Source organism: Balaenoptera ricei, chromosome 8, assembly GCF_028023285.1.
Source record: "Balaenoptera ricei isolate mBalRic1 chromosome 8, mBalRic1.hap2, whole genome shotgun sequence".
Classification (NCBI taxonomy): domain Eukaryota; kingdom Metazoa; phylum Chordata; class Mammalia; order Artiodactyla; family Balaenopteridae; genus Balaenoptera; species Balaenoptera ricei.
Window position 1 is genome coordinate 29,508,371 of NC_082646.1, and position 24,391 is coordinate 29,532,761.

At 34.3% G+C, this 24,391-nt stretch overlaps 1 protein-coding gene across 1 annotated transcript in view; it reads right to left on the minus strand.

Annotated features, from left to right (window-relative positions):
• The window catches only part of CWF19L2 (CWF19 like cell cycle control factor 2), a 187,524-nt gene that overhangs the window by 25,312 nt on the left and 137,821 nt on the right, over positions 1–24,391 (minus strand). Inside the window, exons 13-14 of the mRNA XM_059929351.1 lie at positions 15,516–15,728; positions 3,929–4,045 (exon numbers count right to left, since the gene is read on the minus strand). Coding sequence (XP_059785334.1) covers positions 3,929–4,045; positions 15,516–15,728 — 330 coding nt within the window. The remainder of the gene's footprint in view (positions 1–3,928; positions 4,046–15,515; positions 15,729–24,391) is intronic.

The following is a 24,391-nucleotide window of genomic DNA, read 5'->3' on the forward strand; positions in this document are numbered from 1 at the left end:
ATATATATAAGTTCAGCATTTTTTAAAATAAAAAAATAGTAAACAATGTTTAAACTCTACAATGTTACCTTATAGTTACTTTACTTTCTAAATCTACCACATAATTTCACATAGTTAAGCAACATATTTTTTTTTAACTGAAACTCACTCTGCTCAGTATTATGTATATATTGGAAACAGTTCCAGTAAACTAAAATAAGAAAAGGAAGAGATAAAATCACATTTAGGTGGTAAAATTTAGGTTTAACTGTTGGATGACTGTTCTAGAGTCTATCTGGACAATAGCGAAGAAGACAGACTTAAGATGTCATGGATTATAAATGAAAACTCAAAAGTACAAAATTAGTAGTGATGCAAGAATAGTTCAATATTATAAAATATATAAACATCATACTTATAGCCTCAAGGAGGACACATACACACTTTTAAGTACTTCATATATATATATATATATATATATATATATATATATATATAAAATACTTTAATTTAAAAATATGAGTTTAATGGTATAATTTGAGGTTATCAACTCCATTAAAGCAGGATTTCTGCAAGTTCAATACAACAAATACAGTATACATTGTTAAATAATATGCATTCTTTAAAATTTATATGAAAACTAAACAATGAAGGAAGTGTTTTAGTTCATTATCATAAGATACCAAAACTATTTTATGCTTCACAGAGATGTAGAGATCTCATGTTACGGGGGCAAAATAAAATTCCCGTACTACTAGTAGAAAACACTTCATCCTTCAGGTAATCACTATTTTCCACGTTTCTAAACTATGATTACTCACCTAATTGCAATTCCTCATTTAGTTAACACATCTGGACTTATATTCCTTACAATATATTTAAGTAATCTATACTAGAGTGTTATAATTCTTACACATTACAAATCACATTACAAAAAACTCAGATAAACACGAGTAAAGGAATTTAAAATAAATATTAAAGTATTTTCATTAAAGATACCAAAGCTATTTAGGGCTGATGATATAATATTAATACTATAATTTATTCAAATTTTCTAAATAGAACATGTCTAAAGATAAGATTATCCAAAGATAAATGTAATGCGATAGTACAGAACATACACATTTAATTCTACACCCTTCATGAAGTGACCCCTCAAAAATGACATTAAGATAATTTTCAAAACAGCATAAAGCTATTAGAACAAAGAAAATGAGAGAAAATACGCTAAAAATCAGATCACCCCATAATATCTGACTTAAACACTAGAAAGCTGGTTCATAGTTGGGTGATATAGGAGGAGGGGGTTTAGCAGGGATGGTAAAGAAGAAACCCATGCTACACTGCAGAATCCTCAAAACGCTCAGGAATTGGCAGCACCAAGGAATTATGGAACTAGAGGTGAAGATGTAATGAAAAACAGATGGCACAGACGAAAGTCTTTTGAAAAAAATAACTAACACACCAGATCCCCTCCTCCACACCAGCAGAACACTATAGGATAACCTTCTGGAGAAGGCAAACAATAAAGTTGCTGGGCTAGGAAAACCAGACACAGTTGAGAGTATACAGTCTGAAAACAGGGGCATCATAAAAAATGTTACTTAGTGTTCTTAAATGTTTGACATTCTGCCACACCAGCCTTCTTTCCCAACTCAGCTCCCAGAACACTGAAAGGCAGACATAGATGCTCTAGGCAAGAGACTGAAAGAGTCTTTTCTGCAGAGTCTGACTAGCCCCAAGAAAAAGACCTAATTGTACTAACACTGGAAGTTTTCCACTGAAATGGCCCCACAGTGAAGCTCACTGTAGATAAGCATCAACGACCCCACCACCATACCACTAATTTGAGATATTTAAAAAATGGACCTACAGTGTCTGACTATAACATATGTTCAAGCTCATTTGTCAAACTGATTAAGAATAAACTTAAAGGGGAACAAGTTTCACTATATATTTAATAAAACTAAAAATTTAGATATTATCATTAGAAATCTGTGATTATTCCCACATGCTCTGCTGAATATCTTTGTATATTCTATTAAATACAAGGTCTAAAATTAAATTTAAAAGAGGATGGTGATAAAAATCACTTGAAGAAAGTGGCCCCTGAATTTGCAAACATAATTTTTTGCTAAGTCAAGTCATTTTTAACATATATTCTCTAAAAGAGGTGAATGACCATAAGGGTATTAACCAGGGCATAATTAATTTGAGTTTTTGTATATATTTGAAAAAACAAAAATCGAAAAAAGTACATTTCTTTAAATAAGCTAGAATTCAGATATTTTTTTCATTCACTATCGTAGATTAATTTACACCTAACAACTTCTTTCTTTTATCACAAAAGAGAGCTATAATGCCATTATTTACATAAAACAATTTGGCTTTTCCTCCCTCACTCAATTTTCTATAATGCATCTGGCTTACAAAATCTGCTAAACCATAATGTAACCTATATTAGTATATACCACACCTTTGGGCAGAATTAATGAGTGATTTTATCTCCGCATTTCTCACAACACCTGCATTATCTTACACTCATGCACTCAGTATCTATTGAACTGAATAAATTTCTTCTTTTCCCAACTCAGTGTTTTTCATCAAGTAACTTAATTTCTTACAGAAACATATAACATACAGACTAGATTCCTGTATAACTTAAAATCTTTTTGGCACTTTATTTTTGCTCTAAGTTAAATCAGTTTTGCATGTAAACATTTTTAAAAAGCATTCCAGAAAAGTCCCCAAATAATTCTGAAAACCAAATCTGCAACACTTTCCACTTTAAATTATTTACTGCACTGGCATCCACTATTAGAAAAAGAAAATTTTTTTTCACATCAAATACACTTATCCACACTCTTACCCTTGTTGGGCCATAGATGCATTAAAACAGTCTGCCCTTTAACTTTCACAGAATAAACTAAAAGATTTCAGGGAGTTAAGACGGAATTTCATGAAATACAGTCAAAATATTGCCTCTCTTGGTATCTTTATCAGCATGATACAAAGACTAGTATTAGTCTCTTTAGAAGTCTTAAAATTTTCGTGTTTTCTAACTAGGGGTTCCTATAACCCCTATTCACTTGTCAGTCATTAGAAAAACAGGACCTCCCTCCCTTCCGTCTGTCCTCTCTCTCTCTCTTTCTCCCTTCCTTCCTTCCTCCCTCCCTCCCTTCCTTCTGTCCTCTCTCTCTCTCTCTTTTTCTCCCTTCCTTCCTTCCTCCCTCCCTCTCTTTCTCTCTCTCTCTCTCTTCTGGTCATTATAAGGTCTTGCAATTCAGCAGCAATTTCACCCACGTTGTGCCTTTCAACTTCTTGAAGAATCAGACACAGACACACACACACACACACACACACACACAATCCCTGAATCCAAAAGGCTATATGGGAAAAGTATGGAAATTAAAGCTGGTAACAAAATCATGACAAAAACATAGCAGCAGAAAAGGTCAATGTCATTATAGGAAAATATGACAATTGCTAAATGTAAACCACTAAATTCCAAAAATTATTTTTTATTATCTGAAAACATCTTTCCTTTGGGCTGTAATTTATTAGCTTACTGTGGTAAGAATGATTATTTCATGTTCCATGAAAGCAAATATTAGAAATCTTACATTGATATCTTTTAAAGTAAAAATAATTATTACTTGATCATAGTTTATTTAGTAGACAAAAGCTTTCAGTTGTATACCTGGAACTAATATACGACAATTATACCTCAATAAAAATTTTTTATTTAAAGCTTTCAATAAAGTAAAAAGGTAGTGAGTGGTGAAAACATCATGACCCACAGATATACACAACTATGGAAATGTATACTTGTTTAAATTCAGAAAATAAAATCACTGAATGAAGGCATAAAACTTGTTAGAATTTATCACAATAGTATGTAAAAACTGCTCTTGATCATTACAATGATCATGAGCATTATCATGCTGACCTGAATTTCCTCCCAGATGTCTTCATCCAATAAGGTAGCTGCTCTATAGTGCTGCAAAGGGACTATCAAGCAGTGCCCTTCAGTAAGAGATCGTAAGTTGGGTAAACATAAATAAACCTATGGGAAAAAAGATGCAAAGGTGAAATGTTATTGCTATTTATTCTCAGTTCTGAAAGATGAGCCCCTCGTAGGTTAACATGGCTAACAGTTAATAAAATAAACCTGCTCATAAGTAATATATTATAGTTTAATATTTTAAAGACATTCACTATTTAAAATTTTAAAATCCATGAAGATATCTTTCAATAACCAGAAACTTATTGCCTAAGTCTCAATTTTGACTGCTATACCTCAAAGATTAAGCTTACCAAAGGGTAGAATGAATGACACTTTATCCTTCACCTGAGAAAGCTATATGCCTTCAAAGCCCTTGAAACAGCACAAATTTTGCAAGAATAAAAGAAATACATGACCTGGTAATGATACGGAAGTTAAACTGATGCCTATTAATCAGGTCTTCCTTCTCTCATTGGCTGAGAAAAGAGAAATAACCTCTGTATGGCTTTACAGCACTGGTTAAGTTCTATTTATTTACATACATGTAATTACCTACAAGCTGGTACTATTTTTTCATTTTACACAAACTGTCTAAAAACAAAAAAGGTCAATTAGTATATATGTAGAGAGGAAAAGGTGTTCATAAGAACCATAAATATTCTTCAACAAGGCTTGATCTTATTTTCTATAATTTTTTGCTAGGTTTTAGCTAGAAAAATTTTATGTAAGAGAATTAATTAATGAATTAATAAATTTATTTATTAATTGCTTTACAAAATTATGCAGATTTTTAAAACTTCGCTGTAAGAGGAAAAACTTGGAGTGTATGTGGATATGGCTATCTACTTAAATTTACAGTTAAATCCCAAAAATATTCACAATTAAAAACAATATCAGGAATAAGCACTGAAGAGGTGGCTAAGACGTTGGACTAGGAAGACCCTGAGCTCACCTCCTCCCACAGGCACAACAAAATTACAACTAATTACAGAGCGGCTACCTGTAAGAACAACCTGAAGACCAGCAGAAAAGATACTCCACAACTAAAGACATAAAGAAGGAACCACAATGAGACAGGCAACAGGGCTGGAGATGCACTTTAGTCAGGACCTACACCCCCAGGTCAGCAACCCACAAACCAGAGGAATATTACAATTATAGAGGTCTTCCACAAGGAGCAAGGAGTCTGAACCCCACACTGTGCTCCCAGGCAGGGGACTTACACCATAAAGATGAGCTCCCAGAATGTCTGGCTTTGAAGGCCTGCAAGGTTTGCATATGGGAGAGATCCCAAGGGCAATAGGAAATAGGGACTCCATTCTTAAAGGTTGTCTGCAAAATCTCACATGCTCTGAGTCCTAGCACAGAGGCACTAGTTTGAAAGGAGCCTGTTTCAGACCCACTTGCTGCTCTTGGAGAGCCTCCGAGACAGGCAGGAAGCAATTGGGACTCCCCCTGGGGACAGAAAAGCTGGCGGCAGCCATTTTTGGCAGCTCATTCTACCTCAATAACACCAGCACTGGCAAGCACCATTTCAGAATCCTCCCTCTAGCTTATTAGTGCCAAGGACCAGGCCTGTCCTCCAGCAAGCTGGCATCAGCCCTGAGCCCTGCTGGGCATGCAATGAACCACTTGAGAAGCCTACCCCACCTACCAGCAGATGGCAGCAGCCCCACATCCCACAGGCTGAAACAGACAACCAAGAGAAAAGCCTACCCCTGCACTCCAGCAGGCCTGCAAGTCGTGCCAAGAGGCACCACAGCCAACTAAGCTGGGGTTCAGCCCCACATACCAGCTCCCCAATGGAAGTTGACCCTACTGCAACAGAAGGGTACATGCAGCCCATATAGGGGGCACCCCTAGGAATAGGGCTCTGGTGACCAAAGGGGTGCATGCTGCCAGGCCCCACAGGATGTCTCTTATATAAGGCTACTTCTGAAGATGGGGAGAAGTAACTGACATACTTAACACCGACTAAAAAAACACAGAATTAGGTAAAATGAGATGAAGGAAATGTTCCAAGTGAAGGAACAAGACATAACCTCAGGAAAAAAAGAAAAGAAAAGCAACTAAACAAAGATAAGCAATTGACCCAATAAAGAGTTCAAGATAATGATCATAAATATGTTAACTGAACTTGGGAGAAGAAGGGATGAACACTGACAATTTCAAAAAAGAGTTAGAAAGTACAAAGAAGAACCAAAGAGAACTAAAGAATACAAGAACTAAAAGAAAAATATATACTACAACGAATCAATAGTAGATTGATTCAGAAGAACTGATACAGAGGAACTGATCAGAGATCTGGAAGATCTGGAAGACAGAGTAGTGGAAATCACTCAAGCTGAACAACAACAACAAAAAAAGGGTTTTAAAAATGAGGATAGATTGAGAAAGACCTCTGAGACAACATCAAGCATACTAATATTCACATTATAGGGGTCCCAGAAGGAGCAGAGAAAGAAAAAGGGGTAGAAAATGTATTCAACGAAATTATGGCTGAAAACTTCCCTAACCTTAAGAAGGAAACAGATATAGGTATAGGAAGCATGGAGACTTCCAAACAAGATGAACCCAATGTGTCTACACCATGATACATTATAATTAAAATTGCAAAAATTAAAGATGAAGAGAGAATCTTAAGAGCAGCAAAAGAAAAGCAACTAGTTACATATAAGGTAACTCCCATAAGGCTATCAGCTGACTTTTCAGCAGAAATTGCAGGCCAGAAGGGAATGGCATGATATCTTTAAAGTGATGAAAAGAAAAAACCTACAACCAACAATACTCTACTTGGCGATGTCATCATTCAGGTTTGAAGGAGAGTTAAAGCATTTTAAAGATAAGCAAAAGCTGAAAGAGTTCAGCACTACTAAACTGGCTTTACAAGAAATGATAAAAAGACTTCTCTAAGGAGAAAAGAAAAGGCCATAACTAGAAGTAAGAAAATTATGAAAAGAAAAGTCTCACTGGGAAAGGCAAACATACATTAAAGGTAGTAGATCAACCACTTACAAAGCTAGTAGGAAGGTTAAGAGATAAAAGTAAAAAAATTATCCATATCTGCAATAAGTAGTTAAGGGATACACAAAACAGAAAGATGTAAAATATGACAACAAAAATGTTAAATGTTGGGGGGAGGGCAGTAAAATGTAGTGTGGTTAGAATGAGTATAAACTTAACAGATCGTTAATTTAAAATAAAGATTATATATATATGTATATATATGTAAATATATATGTTGTTACATATGAACATCACGGTAACTAAAAAATCAAAAACCAGTAATAGATACACAAAAAAGAAAAAGAAATCCAAATGTAACACTAAAGACAGTCATCAAATCACAAGGAAAGAGAGCAAAAGGAGAAGAAAGGAATGAAGAAGAACTATAAAAACAACAGGAAAACAATTAACAAAATAGCAACAAAGACACAGAGCAACTAATTTGGTAAAAAAAACAAGAATGATACATATGCTGCCTCCAAGAGATTCACTTCAGATCTAAAGACATACACACCGAAAGTGAGGAAACAAAAAATTGTATTTGATGCAACACAATACACCACATAAAAAAAACTGAAGAGTATAAATCATATGATCATCTCCATAAATGCAGAAAAGGCTTTAGACAAAATTCAAGACCCATTTAAAACAAAAACTCAACAAAGTGGGTATACAGAGAACATACACCAATATAATACAGCCATACATGAAAAACTCACAGCCAACATTATACTCAACAGTGAAAAGCTGAAAGCATTTCCTCTAAGATCAGGAATAAAAAGGATGCCCACTCTCACCATCTGTGTTTAGCCACAGCAAACAGAGAAGAAAAAGACCAAAAAAAGACTGCAAATTAAAAAGAAGTAAAACTGTCACTGTTTGCAGATGACATGATACTATACATATCAAATCCTAAAGATGCTACAAAAAACTACTATAACAAATAAATGAATTCAGTAAAGTTGCAGGATAAAAGATTAATATACAGAAATCTATTGTTTTTCTATACATTAATAATAAATTATCAGAAAAAGCAAGAAATCAAATTCCATATAAGATTGCATCAAAAAGAAGAAAATACCTAGAAATAAACTTAATTATGTGAAAGACCTATACTCGGAAAACTATAAGACACTAATGAAGGGAACTGATGATACAAAGAAATGGAGAGATATACTGTGTTCATGGATTGGAAGAAATAACATGGTTAAAATGTCCATATTACTCAAAGCAATCTACAAGTTTAATGCAACCCATATTAAAATAACCATGATATTTTTCACAAAATAAAAGACCCTGAATAGCTAAAGCAATCTTGAGAAAAAAAGAACAAAACTGTAGGTATCATGCTCCCTGAGTTCAGTTGATACTACAAAGCTACAGTAAAATCACAACAGTATGGTACTGGCACAAAAACAGATACAGAGATCAATGAAGTAGAATAGAAAGCCCAGGAATAAACCCATGAACCTATGGTCGATTAATCTATGGCAAAGGAGGCAAGAATATACAAAGGAAAAGACAGTCTCCTCAATAAGGGGTGCTGGGAAAACTGAAGAGCTACATGTAAAAGAATGAAATTAGAACAGTTTCTCACACCATATGCAAAAATTAACTCATAAAACTCCTAGAAGAACACTATAGGCAGAACACTGTGACAAAAATTATGGTGGTATGTTTTCGGATCAGTCTCCTAAGGCAAAAGAAACAAAGGCAAAAATAAACAAATGGAACCTAATTAAACTTAAAAGCTTTTGCACAGCAAAAGACACCATCCACAAAATGAAAAGACAACCTACTGAATGGGAGAAAATATTTGCAAATCATATGACCAATAAGGGGTTAACATCCAAAATATATAAACAGCTCATAAAATTCAATATCAAAAAAACAAATAACCCAATTGAAAAATGGGCAGAAAACCAGAATAGACATTTTTCCAAGGAAGATATACAGATGGCTAATAGGCACATGAAAAGTTGCTCAACATTTCTAATCATCAGAGAAATGCAAATCAAAGCCATAAAGATACCACCTCACATCTGTGAGAATGGCTATCATCAAAAAGTCTATAAATAACAAATGTTGACAAGGATGTGGAGAAAAGGAAACCCTGTACACTGCTGTTGGGAATGTAAATTGGAAGTCACTACAGAAGACAGTATGGAGGTTCCTCAAAAAACTAAATATAGAACTATCATACGATCCAGCAGTTCCCCTCCCAGGTATATATCCGAAGAAAATGAAAACAATAATTGAAAAGACACATCACCCCAATGTTCACAGCAGTTATTATTTACAATAGCCATGATATGGAAGCAACCTAAGTGTCCATCAACAGATGAATAGATAAAGAAGATGTAAAATATATATATATATATATATATATATATATATACACACACACACACACACACACACTCACACACACAATGGAATGTTACTCAGCCATAGTAAAAGAATGAATTCTGCCAATTGTAACAATGTGGATGGATCTAAGATGTATAATGCTTAGTGAAATAAGTCAGACAAAGAAATACAAACACTGTATGTTGTCACTTATATGTGGAATCTAAAAAAAATAAAATAAGCAAATGAATAAAATAAAACAAATACAGAGAACAAGCTAGTGGTTACCAGTGGAGAGAGGGGTGGGGGAGGGGAAAATAGGGATAGGGGTTTAAGAGATACAAACTTCTATGTATAAAATAAATAAGCAACAAGGCTATATTGTACAGCACAGGGACATATAGCCATTATTTTGTAATAATTTTAAAAGGAGTATAATCTATATAAATACTGAATTACTATGTTATAAACCTGAAACTAACATAATATTGTAAATCAACTATATTTCAATTAAAAAATAACAAATAAATAAAATAAAAAGAAAAGGAAGCCAACTCTTGCCACTTGTATTTAGCCACAGCAATCAGACAAGTAAAAGAAATAAAACGAATCTAAACTGGAAAGGAAGAATTAAAACTCACTGTTTGCAGATGACATGATACTATATATAGAAAGTCCTCAAGATGCTACCAAAAATACTATTAGAACTAATAAATGAATTCAGTAAAGTTGCAGGATACAAAATTCATACACAGAAATGTGGCATTTTTATACACTAATAACAATCAGAAAGAAAAAATTAAGAAAACAGTCTCATTTACAGTTGCATCAAAAAGAACAAAATACCTATAAATAAATCTTACCAAGGAGGTAAACAAGTTGTACTCTGAAAAATATAAGACATCGACGAAAGAAAATGAAGATGACAAAAATAAATGGAAAGAAATTCTGTGTTCATAGTCTGGAAGAAGTAATATCGTTTAAAATGACCATACTACCCAAGGCAACCTGGAGATTCAATGCATACTACTGAGCCATAAGAAGAATGAAATCTTGCCATTTGCAACAACGTGGATGGTCTTTGAGGGGATTATACTATGTGAAATAAGTCAGACTGAGAAAGACAAATACTATATGATTTCATTTACATGTGAATCTAAAAGAAAAAACAAACTAAACTGAAGTAACAGATATAGAGAAGAGATTGAAGGGTGGGAGAAATGGGTGAAGGGGGTCAGAGTTACAAACATTAGATATAAAATAAGTAAGTCATGGGGATGTAATCTGCAGCATGGTGGCTATAGTCAATAATCCTGTATCGCATGTTTGAAAATTGCTAAGACAGTAGATCTTAGAAGTTCTCACCACAAGAAAAAAAATTTTTGTTACTATGTATGGTGACTGATGCTCACTAGACTGTGGTGATCATTTTGCAATATATACAAATACCCAATTGGTATGCTGTACACCTGAACCTAATATAATGTTATATACCAACTATTCCTTAATTTTTAAAAAAGTAAGAATAAAAATAAATTATTTACTTAAAAAAAAAATGCAATCCCTATCAAAATACCAATGGCATATATCACAGAACTAGAACAAATAATTCTAAAATTTGTATAAAAATACAAAAGACCCTGAACAGACAAAACAATCTTGAGAAAGAAGAACAAAGTTGGAGGTATCACACTTCCTGATTTCCAATTATACTACAAAGCTACAGTAATCAAAACAGAATGGTACTGGCATTAAAAACAGAGACATAGATCAATGAAACAGAATAGAGAGCCCAGAAATAAACCCATGCTTACATGTTCAATTAATCTACAACAAAAGAAGCAAGAATATACAAAAGGGAAAAGATAGCCTCTTCAATAAATGGTGCTGGGAAAACTGGACAGGTACATGCAAAAGAATCAATCTAGACTACTTTCTCACACCATATTAAAAAAAATTCAAAATGGATTAAAGATTGAAATATAAGACCTGAAACCAGAAAACTTCTAGAGAAAACTATAGGTAGTACACTCTTTGAAATTGATCTTAGTAACATTTTTTTGCATATGTCTCCTTAAGTAAGGGAAACAGAAGCAAAAATAAATAAATGGGATTACGTCAAACTAAAAAGCTTTTACGTAGTGAAAGAAATCATCAACAAAATGAAAAGGCAGCCTACTGAATGGGAGAAAATACTTGCAAATGATAGATAAGGGGTTAATATCCAAAATATACAAAAGAAGTCATATAAGTCAAGATCAAAAAAACAACTGATTAAAAAATGGGCAGAGGACCAAACAGAAATTTTTCCAAAGAAGATATACAGATGGCCAACAGACACATGAAAAGATGCTCAATATCACTAACAATGAAGGAAGTGCAAATCAAAACCACAATGAGATGCCACCTCATACCTGTCAGAATGGCTATCATCAAAAAAACAAATAACAAGTGTTGGTGAGGATGTGGACAAGAGGTGACCCTGCTACACTGTTGGTGGGAATATAAATTGGTGCAGGCACTATGGAACACAGTGTGGAACTTCCTCAAAAAATTAAAAATAAAACTGCCATATGATCCAGCAATTTCACTTCTGAGTATTTACCTTAAAAAAACAAAACACTAATTCAAAAAGATACATGCATATCAATGTTCATTGCAGCATTATTCACAATAGCCAAGATACAGAAGAAACCTAAGTGTTCTTCAATGGACGAATGGATAAAGGAGATATGGTATATATGTATGTGTGTATATATATGTGTGTGTGTGTGTATATATACATATATATATGTACCATATATACAATGAAATATAACTCAGCCATAATGAAAACTAAATCTTGGCATTTGCAACACTATGGATTGAAATGCTAAGTGAAATAAGTTAGACAGAGAAAGATAAATACCATATCATCTCACATATACGTGAAATCAAAAAAACAAAACAAATGAACAAACATAATGAAACAAAAACAGACTCACAGATACAGAGAACAAATGGGTTGTTGGCAGAGGGGAGTGTTTGGGGATGGAGGTGTGAAATAGGTGAAGGGGATGAAAAGGTATTAAAACTCCAGTTACAAAATAAATAAGTCATGGGGGTGCAATATACAGCATAAGGAATATGGTCAGTAATATTGTAATAACTTTGTATGGGGACTGATGGTTACTAGACTTTTCATGGTGATCATTTCATAATGTATGCAAATGTCAAATCATTACGTAGTACACCTGAAATTAACATAATATTGTATATCAACTATATTAAGCAAAACAAACAAAAAACAGTACTGATTCATTAGATTTAACAATTTTACTATACTAATGTTAAGATGGAAATAATAGAGGAAACTGGGCACAGGGTATATGGAACTCTGTACTGCCTTATAATTTTTCTGTAAATATAAAACTGTTCTAAAAATCAAAGTACTTTTTTTTTTTTTAAGTAAAGGATAGTGTTAAGACAAGAAGGGGAGAAATAACTTCTATTTTTAAAAAAGAGGGAGGAGGCAGGGACAATTTATGATCAGAAACTTACATAACTGACTCTAATGAGTACTCACATAGCTTCATTAATACATTTGGATTTATGACATTAACTTTAAGTATTAGAAATTCAAGCTGAGTGAGAATTGCTGAACTGCTTTAGAATACTGTTAATTACTACTGCCTAACGCAAAGTAATTCCTTAGAAACTCATAATCATATATAATTAACTTAGGTAACAACTAAAAGGAATAATTTCTTACTGTTTATTCAGATTAATAAAATAACCTATTAGCTATAATAGATGGGATAAGCAGTCAGATATTGTAGCAAACAGATGAAATTCCTTCAAACCAATATTTCAAACATTTCTATATTAAAATATTCACAGATGAAAGGCTGAAGCTAGATAGCAATTTTTAAAACTAAGATAGCATAATAAAGCACAGACCAAGAAAGGAGATTCAAATGGTATTAAAATGAAACCAGAATGAAACAACTAGTCCAAGAGGGAAGAAACAGATCAGCCAATGCTCAGTAAGTTAAAGGCAAAAGAAGATTTAATACCTTTAGAAATCTCTAATTGGAAAATGTGGATTACCTCACAGCAGAAGAGGAGAATTGAGAAGAACAGGAAAAGGAATGTATGAAATATAAATATATGAGTTGAAGAAATAGAAAATGTCTCTTTACTGGCCAACAGTTTCCTTTCACTAGTTAATTGAGAAATGCCTACTTTGGGACACCGCCTATAAAGCAGGAGGCTAACAAAAGGTTTGTACACTTCACACCTCTGGGCCTCCCCTGGATCTGGCCTGTCTGCAGTGCATTAGGGAAAATGAAGTCATTGAGAAAAACCCAAACTTCTTGTAAAGAATTATTGAAAACTTTGTGTTACTTTATGTTTAATTTATTCTTACATTTTTTAAAGGTAGGGACTAGACTAAAGGGGAATGAAATATTTATATATAATGTCATAATTAAGAAAATGCAAATGTTTATGTAACAATCTAGAAAAGAACATGGAAAAATTAATACAAGTAAGTGATTAAGGTGGGGTTTTTGATTGATTAAATTTTGAATGGAATTTTTTACTTTTACTTTTTGATAAAGTCTAGAGGAAAAGAAAGAAAAAGAAAAGGAAGGTAAGGAAATAAAGAAACCAAAATCCAAACTGATAAATTGACTGTCTTAATGACCTAAAGATATTAAAGACTAGAACTGGAATGGAAAAGTCAACGCCAGTTCTTTGGCTACACAGGTGCTTGTGTGTGTGTGTAAGTATGTACATACAACAAACAAATTAATTAATATGTATATGTATATTCCCCAAACTATTAGTTCCTGAAACTAGCATTCATTAAACTTCCTCTCCTACCACTTTTTCACACTTACTCCACTCCAGCTACACTGATCTTTTTTCTGTTCCATAAATGCCTGCCTTATTTCCTCCTCAAGGCTTTTCACTCACTGATACCTCTTTCTGAAACATTCATTCATATCTTCATGTTGCTTGCTTCTTCTCATCTTTCATACCTTTACTAAAATACCTCCTCAGAGAAGCCTTCTAGACCACCTTCTCAAAAAATACTCTCCCATTATTTTATCACATTTCCTCTCTATATCTGCTTCATAACAACACTTTCTTAAATCAGGGCAATCATTACATTTTTTATTATCTGCTCTATTTCACTAGAATACAAGCTCCACAAATATATCTGATTTTCTACTTTTCCCCAGTGACTACTTAGGTTCTGGCATACATCAGGTACACAATAATTATTTACTTAATATAAGAATTAAACTGCCAAATACTGAAATAAGTGACTATTATTAGTGACTATTAAATAAGTGATTATTAACATTTATTGAAAGAAGTGACTATAAACATACATGCTTGGTATATAATGGGATACATGTGTGGTATACAATGATGAGTAAAAGTTATCTATGCCCTCAGAGCACTTACAGACTACTGGGGGAGACACTCAACAAGTAAAACAAAATACAGTTGACCCTTGAACAACATGGGTTTGAACTGCATGGGTGTAATTATACATGGACCTTTTTCAATAAATACTGTGGTACTATATGATCCGGGGTTGGTTGAATCCACAGAGGTGGAATTGCAGATGGAGGGGTGACTATGGGACTTGAGCATCTGTGGATTTTGGTATAGAGAGACTGCTGGAACCAATCCCCCATGGATACCAAGCAACAACTGTACAATAAACTTCTCCAAATTATGAGATATTCTATAAAGAAACAAAAAGGTTCTATGAGAAAGTAAGGGAAGAAGCAGAAGCTACTTTAGACTAAGTAGCTCTGAAGTGATTTTAATACTGAGAATCAAGTGCCAATCATGAAAATAAGATCACATAGATGGTAAATGGCAGAGCAAGAATCTGAATCCAGGTGGTCTGGTTCCAAAGTCTAGGGCCTGAGCCCTACTCAATGTTGCCTCTCTATAGAGAAGAATTGCACAAAATGGGAGCTTCGTATCATTTAAATATTTATACTCGCTCTAAAGAAGATTCTAAGAATCATGGGAACTTAGAAAAGAAAATATTTGAAACAGAATGAGACAAGACAGATTTCTTAGAATCTTATAAGAATATGAAGAAAGAGGCAAATTTACATATACTACTGAATCGTTTCCTTAGGGCAATAAACATTATATTTCTTACCTTAACACCTATTGCAACAATAAGGTGCTTGGGAAATTGAGAGCTGTCAAAACAATACAGACATTTTTCCATTAGTGCAGCAAGACTCCGGTGCTCAGCAATAGCTTTTTTCCTCTGATTCTCCTCCTCTTCACCAAAACATTCTCTCTCAGCTGCTCTGGAGACAAACATGTCATCCAGAGTGTAATAGTCTCCATCTGTTTTTCCCATAAACTGAAAAAACAAAATAATAGTAGTGGGGAGAAGGTAGTAGTTAATTCAGTTTATTGTACTGTGGCATACTGAAGTCATATCTGTAAGTCCTGTGATAAAATTCTTACATTAAAAGAAAAAGAAAACATGATTAAAATTTAAGCTTGACCTGCAAGGATCAATTTATTATCATCATCACAGCTAAAGTTTACTGAGTATTTACTACGTGCAGTTCTATGCAATTTGATTGTTTTATACTCCTATGATGAGGGAACCATTATCATTTCTATTTAATAGATGAGGAACTTGAACCACAGAGAGGTTAAGAACAACCTTCACTTTAAAATTAGCATACACTCTATTAAACTTAACAGCCAATTTGCTAATATGTATATTGAGAGCATTGAGAGCAATGCAATGTTCCCCTTTCTCTTTTAAAAATAATTTTCTTTTTTATTTGTTTTTATTGAGGTAACAATGATTTATAAAACTATGTAAGTTTCATGTGTACAAAACCAAATTCTTTAATAAGTCTTTTCTAACACCCTCTTACTGAGATACTGAGCAATTCAACACGGTGTGCATTCTGCCTTGCTGTAGTAAGTAATAAACCCAACTTGTTTAATTTAACTCTGTGTGCCCCTGGTGGTCTTTGGCTAACAACCACTGACAGTATCAAGAAATACTGTTAATTTGGGTGTGTGTGATAATGGTGTTGTGATAATGCTAAAAACTTCTGTTAAAAGTTTATTTATTTATTTATCTTATTGAAGTGTGGTTGGTTTGCAATGTTGTGTTGGTTTTGGGTGTGCAGCAGGGTGATTCAGTTATATATATGTGTATATAAATATGTATGTGTATGTGTATGTGTATGTGTGTGCGTGTGTTCTTTTTCAGATTCTTTTCCATTATAGGTTATTGCAGGATGTTGAGTGTAGTTCCCTGTGCTAATCAGTAGGTCCTTGTTTGTCTGTTTTGTATATAGTAGTGTGTATCTGTTAAACCCAAACTCCTAATTTATTTAAATTAGGAATTAAAAGTTTATGTTTATTAAAAAAATAAATCCCAGAACCTCATCTATGAAAAAAAATAAAAATAAAAAAAATAAAATTAGCATACACTCCACATAGAACATAAAGCATTTTTCAACTGTATCTCAAGGCACCTTCTCTATACCTCCCCCAACATAAACTGTAGCCAGGGTGATGTTTTTAAAACAAAAATTTTATTTACTTTTTTTCTTTATGTCCCTACTTAAAATCCTCAAAGAGCTCTACATTGTGAACAGGATCAAGTTCAAACTGTTGTTTGGCCTACTAAGTCACAGACACAGAACAGTATAATGGTTAAGAGCTTGGGTTCTATAGTCAGAATAACCATGGTAAAATTCTATCTCCTGTCTGTATAATCTTGGGCGGTTATTTAATCTCTCTGCGCTCTCTCTATGTTTTATTTCCTTATTTTACAATGGCTATAACAATATTATCCATCTAACAGGGTTATCTTTCTTAATCCTTACAACACATGCCTGGCACACAATAAGGACTCATAAATGTGAGTCACCTCAGTCACATGTGATCACATCCCTACTCAAACTCTACACTTTGCCACTCTATTTTAGTCCCCAAAAGTACTGTTACCTTCAGGCTTTGCACATATTGCTCTCGACCAATTCTGCCCTCAATTTTGCCATTCCTACCCCTACTCATTTTTTAATCTGAGGTTTAGATTTAGTTGTCACCTGCATGAAACAACTTTTCTAGATTGTCCAAGCCCCTTCAGTACTATACTCACATCAGTTTCATGAGGAGCACACTGTATCAAAACAGCTCATTAACTTATGTTTTTCTTCCATTAGACTAAGTTCTACTTAGTCTACTAAATACCAAAAAGAAAATGACTTTTTGGATCTTACCAGATATTTAAATAGATATGAAGAAAGCCAGAGTGCCTGTACTCCTGTCAGAGAAAGTAGATTTCAAAGTAAAGAATATTATGAAGGATAAAGAAGGTCATTTCATAATAATAAAAGACTTATACCATCAAGAGGACAAAACAATCTTAAAGTTTATGCACCTAATAATAGTTTCAAAATATATGAAGCAAAAACTTGACAGAACTGTAGGAGAAATAGACAAACCCACAACTGTAGTCAGAAATTTAAATGCCACTCTCTCTATAATTGATAAAACAAATAGAAAATCAATAGGCACATAGAAGACTTGAACAAACTATCAACCAATTTGACATAACCAACATTGACAGAAATTGTATCCAACATCAGCAGAATAAACATTCTTCTCAAGTGCACAGAGAACATTTACCAAGACAGACGGCATTCTCAGACTTAAACTCTCAATAAATTTAAAAGGATTCAAGTAACATAGAGTATGTGCACTGAAAACAATGGAATTAGACTAGAAATTCCAACAGAAAGATATATGGAAAATAGTCAAGTATGCGAAAATTAAATAGTGTACTTCCAAATAACCCACGGATCATCAGAAAAATAAAAAATAAAATTAGAAAGTTTTTTGAACTACAATAAAACAAAAACAGGACATGTGAGAATTTGTGGTGTACTGTGAAACCAGTACCTAGAGGGACAATTACAGAACTAAGCACTTATATTAGAAAACAAGAGAGGCCTTAAATCAATGATGTCATCTTCCAACTTAAAAAACTAGAAAAAGAAGAGAAGTAAAACTAAATGTAAACAGAAGAAAATTTCTAAAATGTCATTATTGATAGAATCAGGTAAAAAGATTATTATCAGTAAGGTATTTCTCAGAGCACATTAGCTTCAGGAATTAATTTTATCTTCTACTTTTTCTCTTTATTAATCCTTGATTATCTCTCTCTATTCTTTCAGGTTTGTCTATTTATATGTAGTCTCCTGAATTACAAATTATTATTTTAACTTCAGACCTTTATCTCAACCATAATATATCAAATTTTGAAAAATGTCCAAACTGGTCACTAAAATTTTCATGAAAATAGTGACTAACTATATGCTAGATATTAATAGAAACTTTAAGTATCCTCTCAGCCAAATACCTCTACAACACAGGAATTGTCATTCTCACTTGACATTAAAAAACTGAGGCTAAGAGAGACTAAATAACTTAATCAAAATCACATAATTATTAAGAGACAGAGCCAGGAATCAAACACAGTTTGATTGTAAAGCTGAGAGTGCCCGGCATATAGTGAGCCTCTCTCACTTAAGAAACCCATCTTTAAAACATAGAAAGGGAATATTGTGAATATAGTCTATGAAGCAGAATAAAGAATTAGAAGAAACCTTAAATTTCATCCAGAATAAACATACCCAATCAAGTTAAGGTACTTATTAAAAGAGAATACAGATATCTGATGGGTATTTGTCTTTTCTAAAATACATTAGTGAGCAGAATATGTACTTCTACATGTAACTTTACTTTCATATGATATATTGTTAAAAATATTGTTATTAAAAATCAGTTCATAACTTGTCAGGGAATATATTCAATTCAAATAAAATCAGTTGAAGAAGATAGTATTTCTATTTTTTAAATCTATGTTCCATGAATGCTGCTGAACTTCTCTGATCTATTCATAGTTTTTGACTTAAATAGGGGACAGTCTTGCAAATTAAGTCTGAATGATTCTTCAACACAACTGAAATACGATACACATCTATACCAGAACAATAATTACCTCCTCTTACATCCTCTAATTATTTGCATTTTCCCATTATCTTCTCTTTGGGGTTTGACACAAAATGTTTTTACCTTTAGCAGTCACGTACACATCTATGACCTTACCCCTAACCAAAAATTTTTAATGGACAGACTGTTAACAGATAGTGGAGAATATAAGACCAAGAAGGGGAAAAGTGAAAATATTTGCTGGAGGAAAGGAGGTGAAGAAAACAAGAGGGGCATGAAAATATGCCTCTTTTTCATTTAGATAGAGTCCTAAAGAAAATTGATGAGATGGTACAAGATCAAGATAGTATGTCATAAATTTTAGAACTTTGAGAATCTCTTTTCTAAATAAATAGGAAAAATGTGATAAAATAGTTATAACATTAAAATGAATAAGATAAAAGAAAGAGGAGTAGATGTCAATACTACCCAAAGTGATCTACAATGCATGCAACATCTATCAAAATCTCAATGATGTTTTTTGCAGAAATAGAAAAATCCATCTTAAAATTCATATGGAATCTCAAGGGACTACAAATAAACAAACTATCTTTAAAAAGAACAAAGTTGGAGGTCTCACACGTCCTGATTTTAAAACGTACTACAAATCTACAATAATCAAAATAATGTGATACTGGCATAAAGAAAGATATATAGACCAATGGAATAGAATGGAGATCCCAGAAATAAACAAACTCATATATGGTCAAATGATTTTCAGTAAGGGTGCCAAGACCACTGAATAGGGAAATGACAGTCTTTTAAACAAACGGTGTTGGGAAAACTGGATATTCACATGCAAAAAAAGATGAAGTTGGACCCTTACCTCACACCATATAAAAAAATTAACTCAAAATGCATCACAGACCTAACTTAAAAGCTAAAACTTTAAAACTCTTAGAAGAAATCATAGGGGAAAAGCTTCATGACATTGAATTTGGCAATGATTTCTTGGCTATGACAACAAAAGCACAAGCAATAAAGAAAAAATAGATAAGTTGGATTTCATCAAACTTAAAACTTTTGTGAAGCAAAGGACACTCTCAACAGAGTGATAAGGCAGCCCACAGAATGGGAGAAAATATTTGTAAATCACTTATTTGATAAGGGACTTACAACCAGAATACATAAAGAACTCCTACAACTCAACAACAAAAAACAAGCAACCTGATTTTAAAATGGGCAAAGGATCTAAACAGACATTTCTCCAAGGAAGATATACAAATGGCCAATAAATACAGGGAAATGTAAATGAAAACTACAATGAAGTTACCACTTGATGCTCACTAGAATCAAATAGTCAGATAATAACAAGTGTTGTCAAGGATGTGGAGAAACTGATACCCTCAAACACTGCTGGTGGGAGTGTAAAGTCATGGCGCTGCTTTGGAAAACAGTCTGGTAGTTCCTCAAACAATTCAATATAGATTAATTAATAAATAATTAAACATATGGGCTACCATATGACCTAACAATTCCACTTCCAGGTATATACCCAGGAGAAATGAAAACATATGCCTAACAAAAACTTGTATATGAATCTTTACAGCAGCATTATTCATAACAGTCAAAACTTGTACACAATCCAAATGCCCATGAATTGATGAGCAGATCAACAAAACATATAAAATCTGTACAATAGAGTGAGTATATTTGGCTATAAAAAAGAAATGAAATACTGATACTCCCCTACAACGCAGATGAACTCTGAAAACAAGCTAAGTGAAAGAAGTCAGTCACAAAAAATCACTATCATATACATGAAATGTCCAGATCAGCAAAATCTATACAGACAGAAAATAGACTCATGGCTGCTTAAGGCTGGGGATGGAGGAGGACTAAGAGGGTTAGGGGGTGACAGCTAAAGGTTACAGGGTTTATTCTTGAGGTGATAAAAATGTTGTAAAATTGACTGGTGGTGATAGTTACATATATTCGTGAAGATACTAAAAACCATTGAATTGTACACTTTAAATGGGTGAATTTGTATGGCATGTGAATCATATCTCAATAAACCTGTGTTTTAAAAAATTAACTGTACCCAAATAGAGGTCTGGCCTTTGTCTTCTGTCTCTGGAAGGTAATCTTTAAGCACTTGCAATGTCCTGCCTAAAAGAGTGGTTTTGTTTATCTGAGGGTCTTGGGCCACACGAGCCATCTATGTTAACAATGTGATTTATGCTGGGAACTTTGGGCCACACAGTATCAGCTCCACCTCAGGAAAGGCTGGAAACTGTCATCTTCACAGGCAATCAACTATGTCTATGTGACCAAATCCTAACAAAAACTGCACACCAATGCTTGGGGGAGCTTCCCTAGTTGGCAATACCCTGTGTATTTCACACATTATTGCTGGGAGAAGTTAGTGCTGTCCATGACTCACTGGGAAAGGGGACAAATGGAAGCTTCATGCTTGAAATTCTCCTGGATTCAGCTCCATGAGCCGCTTCCCTTGACTAATTTTCCATCTGTATTCTTTCACTGTAATAAACCTTAACTGTTCATTTAACAGCTTTTAGGGAATTCTGTGAGTCCTTGTAGTAAAGTATCAAAGCTGAAAGTGGGCTTGGGGATCCCTGAACTTGTAGCTGGTGTCAAAAGTGAGGATGGTCTTAGGGACTCTCACATTGAGGAGATATAATAAACACAGTGCACAAACACTGATCAGATCCTGAATCTCAAAAAAAAAAAAAAAAAGCTTTAAAAATTTAAATATAGGTTCATCTATATCAACATTTAAAAAAATAAATACATGGTTCTGCATGATACACAGGCACCACCCAAAGTGGACAGCTGCAGCACTACAGTCCCACTCTGGAATGGCCATAAAGGGAAATTATCTCAGTAAGAAGAACTTTGAGCAGTGAGTTCACTTTGCCTGGAAAAGAGAGATGGCCATAGATACAGGTCTACACTGATTCAAGTACTATGGCAAATGGTTTGGCTGGATGGCCAGGGGACCTGGATAGAACACAAGTAGAGATTACCAACAAGGAAGTCTGGGGAAGAGGTATATGGACAGACCTCTCCAAATGAATACGGAGTACAAAGATATTTGTGACTCATGTGAAAATATTTATGTCACTAGCCACTCCTACCATTGTTCCAATGAGCTTGTGAACAAAGTGGCCATGCAGGTATGGAAACTATTCAAGGGCTCAGCAACATCAAAGCTGATCTGGCTATAGCCACTGCTGAATACCCAATCTGCCAACAGAGATCAACACTGAGCCTCTGATACGAGCACCAGTCCTTTGGGAGATAACACTGAGCCTCTGATACATACGAGCACCACTCCTTTGGGGGATCAGGCAGCTATCTGGTGGCAAGTTGGGTACATTGGACTGCTTCCATCATGGAAGGAGCAGCACTTTGTTCTTACTGGAATAGACACTTACTCTGGACATTGACTTGCCTCCACTGCATACAGTGATTCTGCCAAAACTACCATCTCTGGACTTGTATCATTGTGGTATCACACATATGCTTCTGACCAAGGAAATAATTTCACAGCAGATGAAATGTGTCTATGCCCATTGCAGTCACCATGCAACAATGATGACTACCAAGCAGCACTGCTCACTAATTCACCATGTTCCCCACCATCTGAAGTAGCTGGCTGGATAGAACAGTGAACTGGCCTTTTTAAGATTTAATTACAAGTGCTGGATAGGTGATGTCTTGTAAACTAAGGCTATGTCTCCCCGAATGAAGTAAGCGCTCTAAATCAGCACCCAAACTATGATGGTATCTTTCCCACAGCCAGAATTCACAGGTATGGGAATCTAAGGGGAAAAAAATAGGAGTGACCTATCTCACTACTGCCCCTTTTGATACACTAGCAAAATTTCTGCTTCCCAACTCTGTGATCTTAGGCTCTACTAGTCTAGAGGTCTTAGTTCCAAAGAGAGGAATACATCTATCAAGGGACACAATGATTCATTGAACTTGAAGTTCTGACAGCCACCTGGCCACTCCGGCTCCTCATTCCACTGAATCAAAAAGCAAAGAGGGGAGTTACTGTACTTTCTAGAGTGACTGATTCTGACTATAAAGGGAAAATTGGGCTGGTACAACATAATGGAGGTAAGAGGAAGTATAGCTTGAATATAGGTTACCTTTTAGGGCACCTCTTGGTATTCTCACGGCCTATGATTAAAGTCAATGATAAAATACAACTCAGTTAAGGCAGGACGGCTAATAAATGGCCCAGACCTTCTGAATGAAGGATTGGATCACCCCCACAAGGCAAGGGGCCATAACCAGCTAAGATGTTGCTGAGGACAAAAGGAATACAGAATGGGTAGTAGAGGAAAGCAGGTATAAATACTAGATGAAACTCCATAACCAGTTTCAGAAATTAATATTGTAATAATTATGATATCCTTTCAATATTTTGATATGAATTTATATGTGTGAATATACACCTAAATATTAACAAAAATTCTTTCTTTTCTTCCCCTTTCTCATCCCCTTACCATCTAACATAATAGTAGCTTTGCACTCTATTCCAGGGAAAGAGCCTGTTTTTGGTTGTATGTAGGACATTTCTATCATTTGGACAGAAGCATGATTTTGTTTTCTTTATTTGGAGATTAAATATAGTTTAAAGAGAGGAGCCAAGGTAACATGCTTGTGGTCACTGGGTCAATTTGACTAGTCTGACAGACACTTACCAAAATTCCCTTTTCAGTGTATTTCTGGTTACGATGGGTAACAAGAGATTTTTATAGAAGACCTGAAGAGTAGAAATAAAGCAGCAGCCATTTTATAGCTTGCATACATTGTCACTTAACTGCTGGTTCACCTCCTTATACAAGGCAGCAACTGAGTCTGCAACTGCCCCACCTTTCCCATCATCCTCCTTCAGCTTCTCTGACTTCTAGGCCAGATGTGTGTATTTAGCTCCTAGCCTAATCTACAGAATATCCACACCACCAAGGTCAGAGGCAACATAAACTGACATGTATATCTGTCCATCCTCGAGAATTCCAG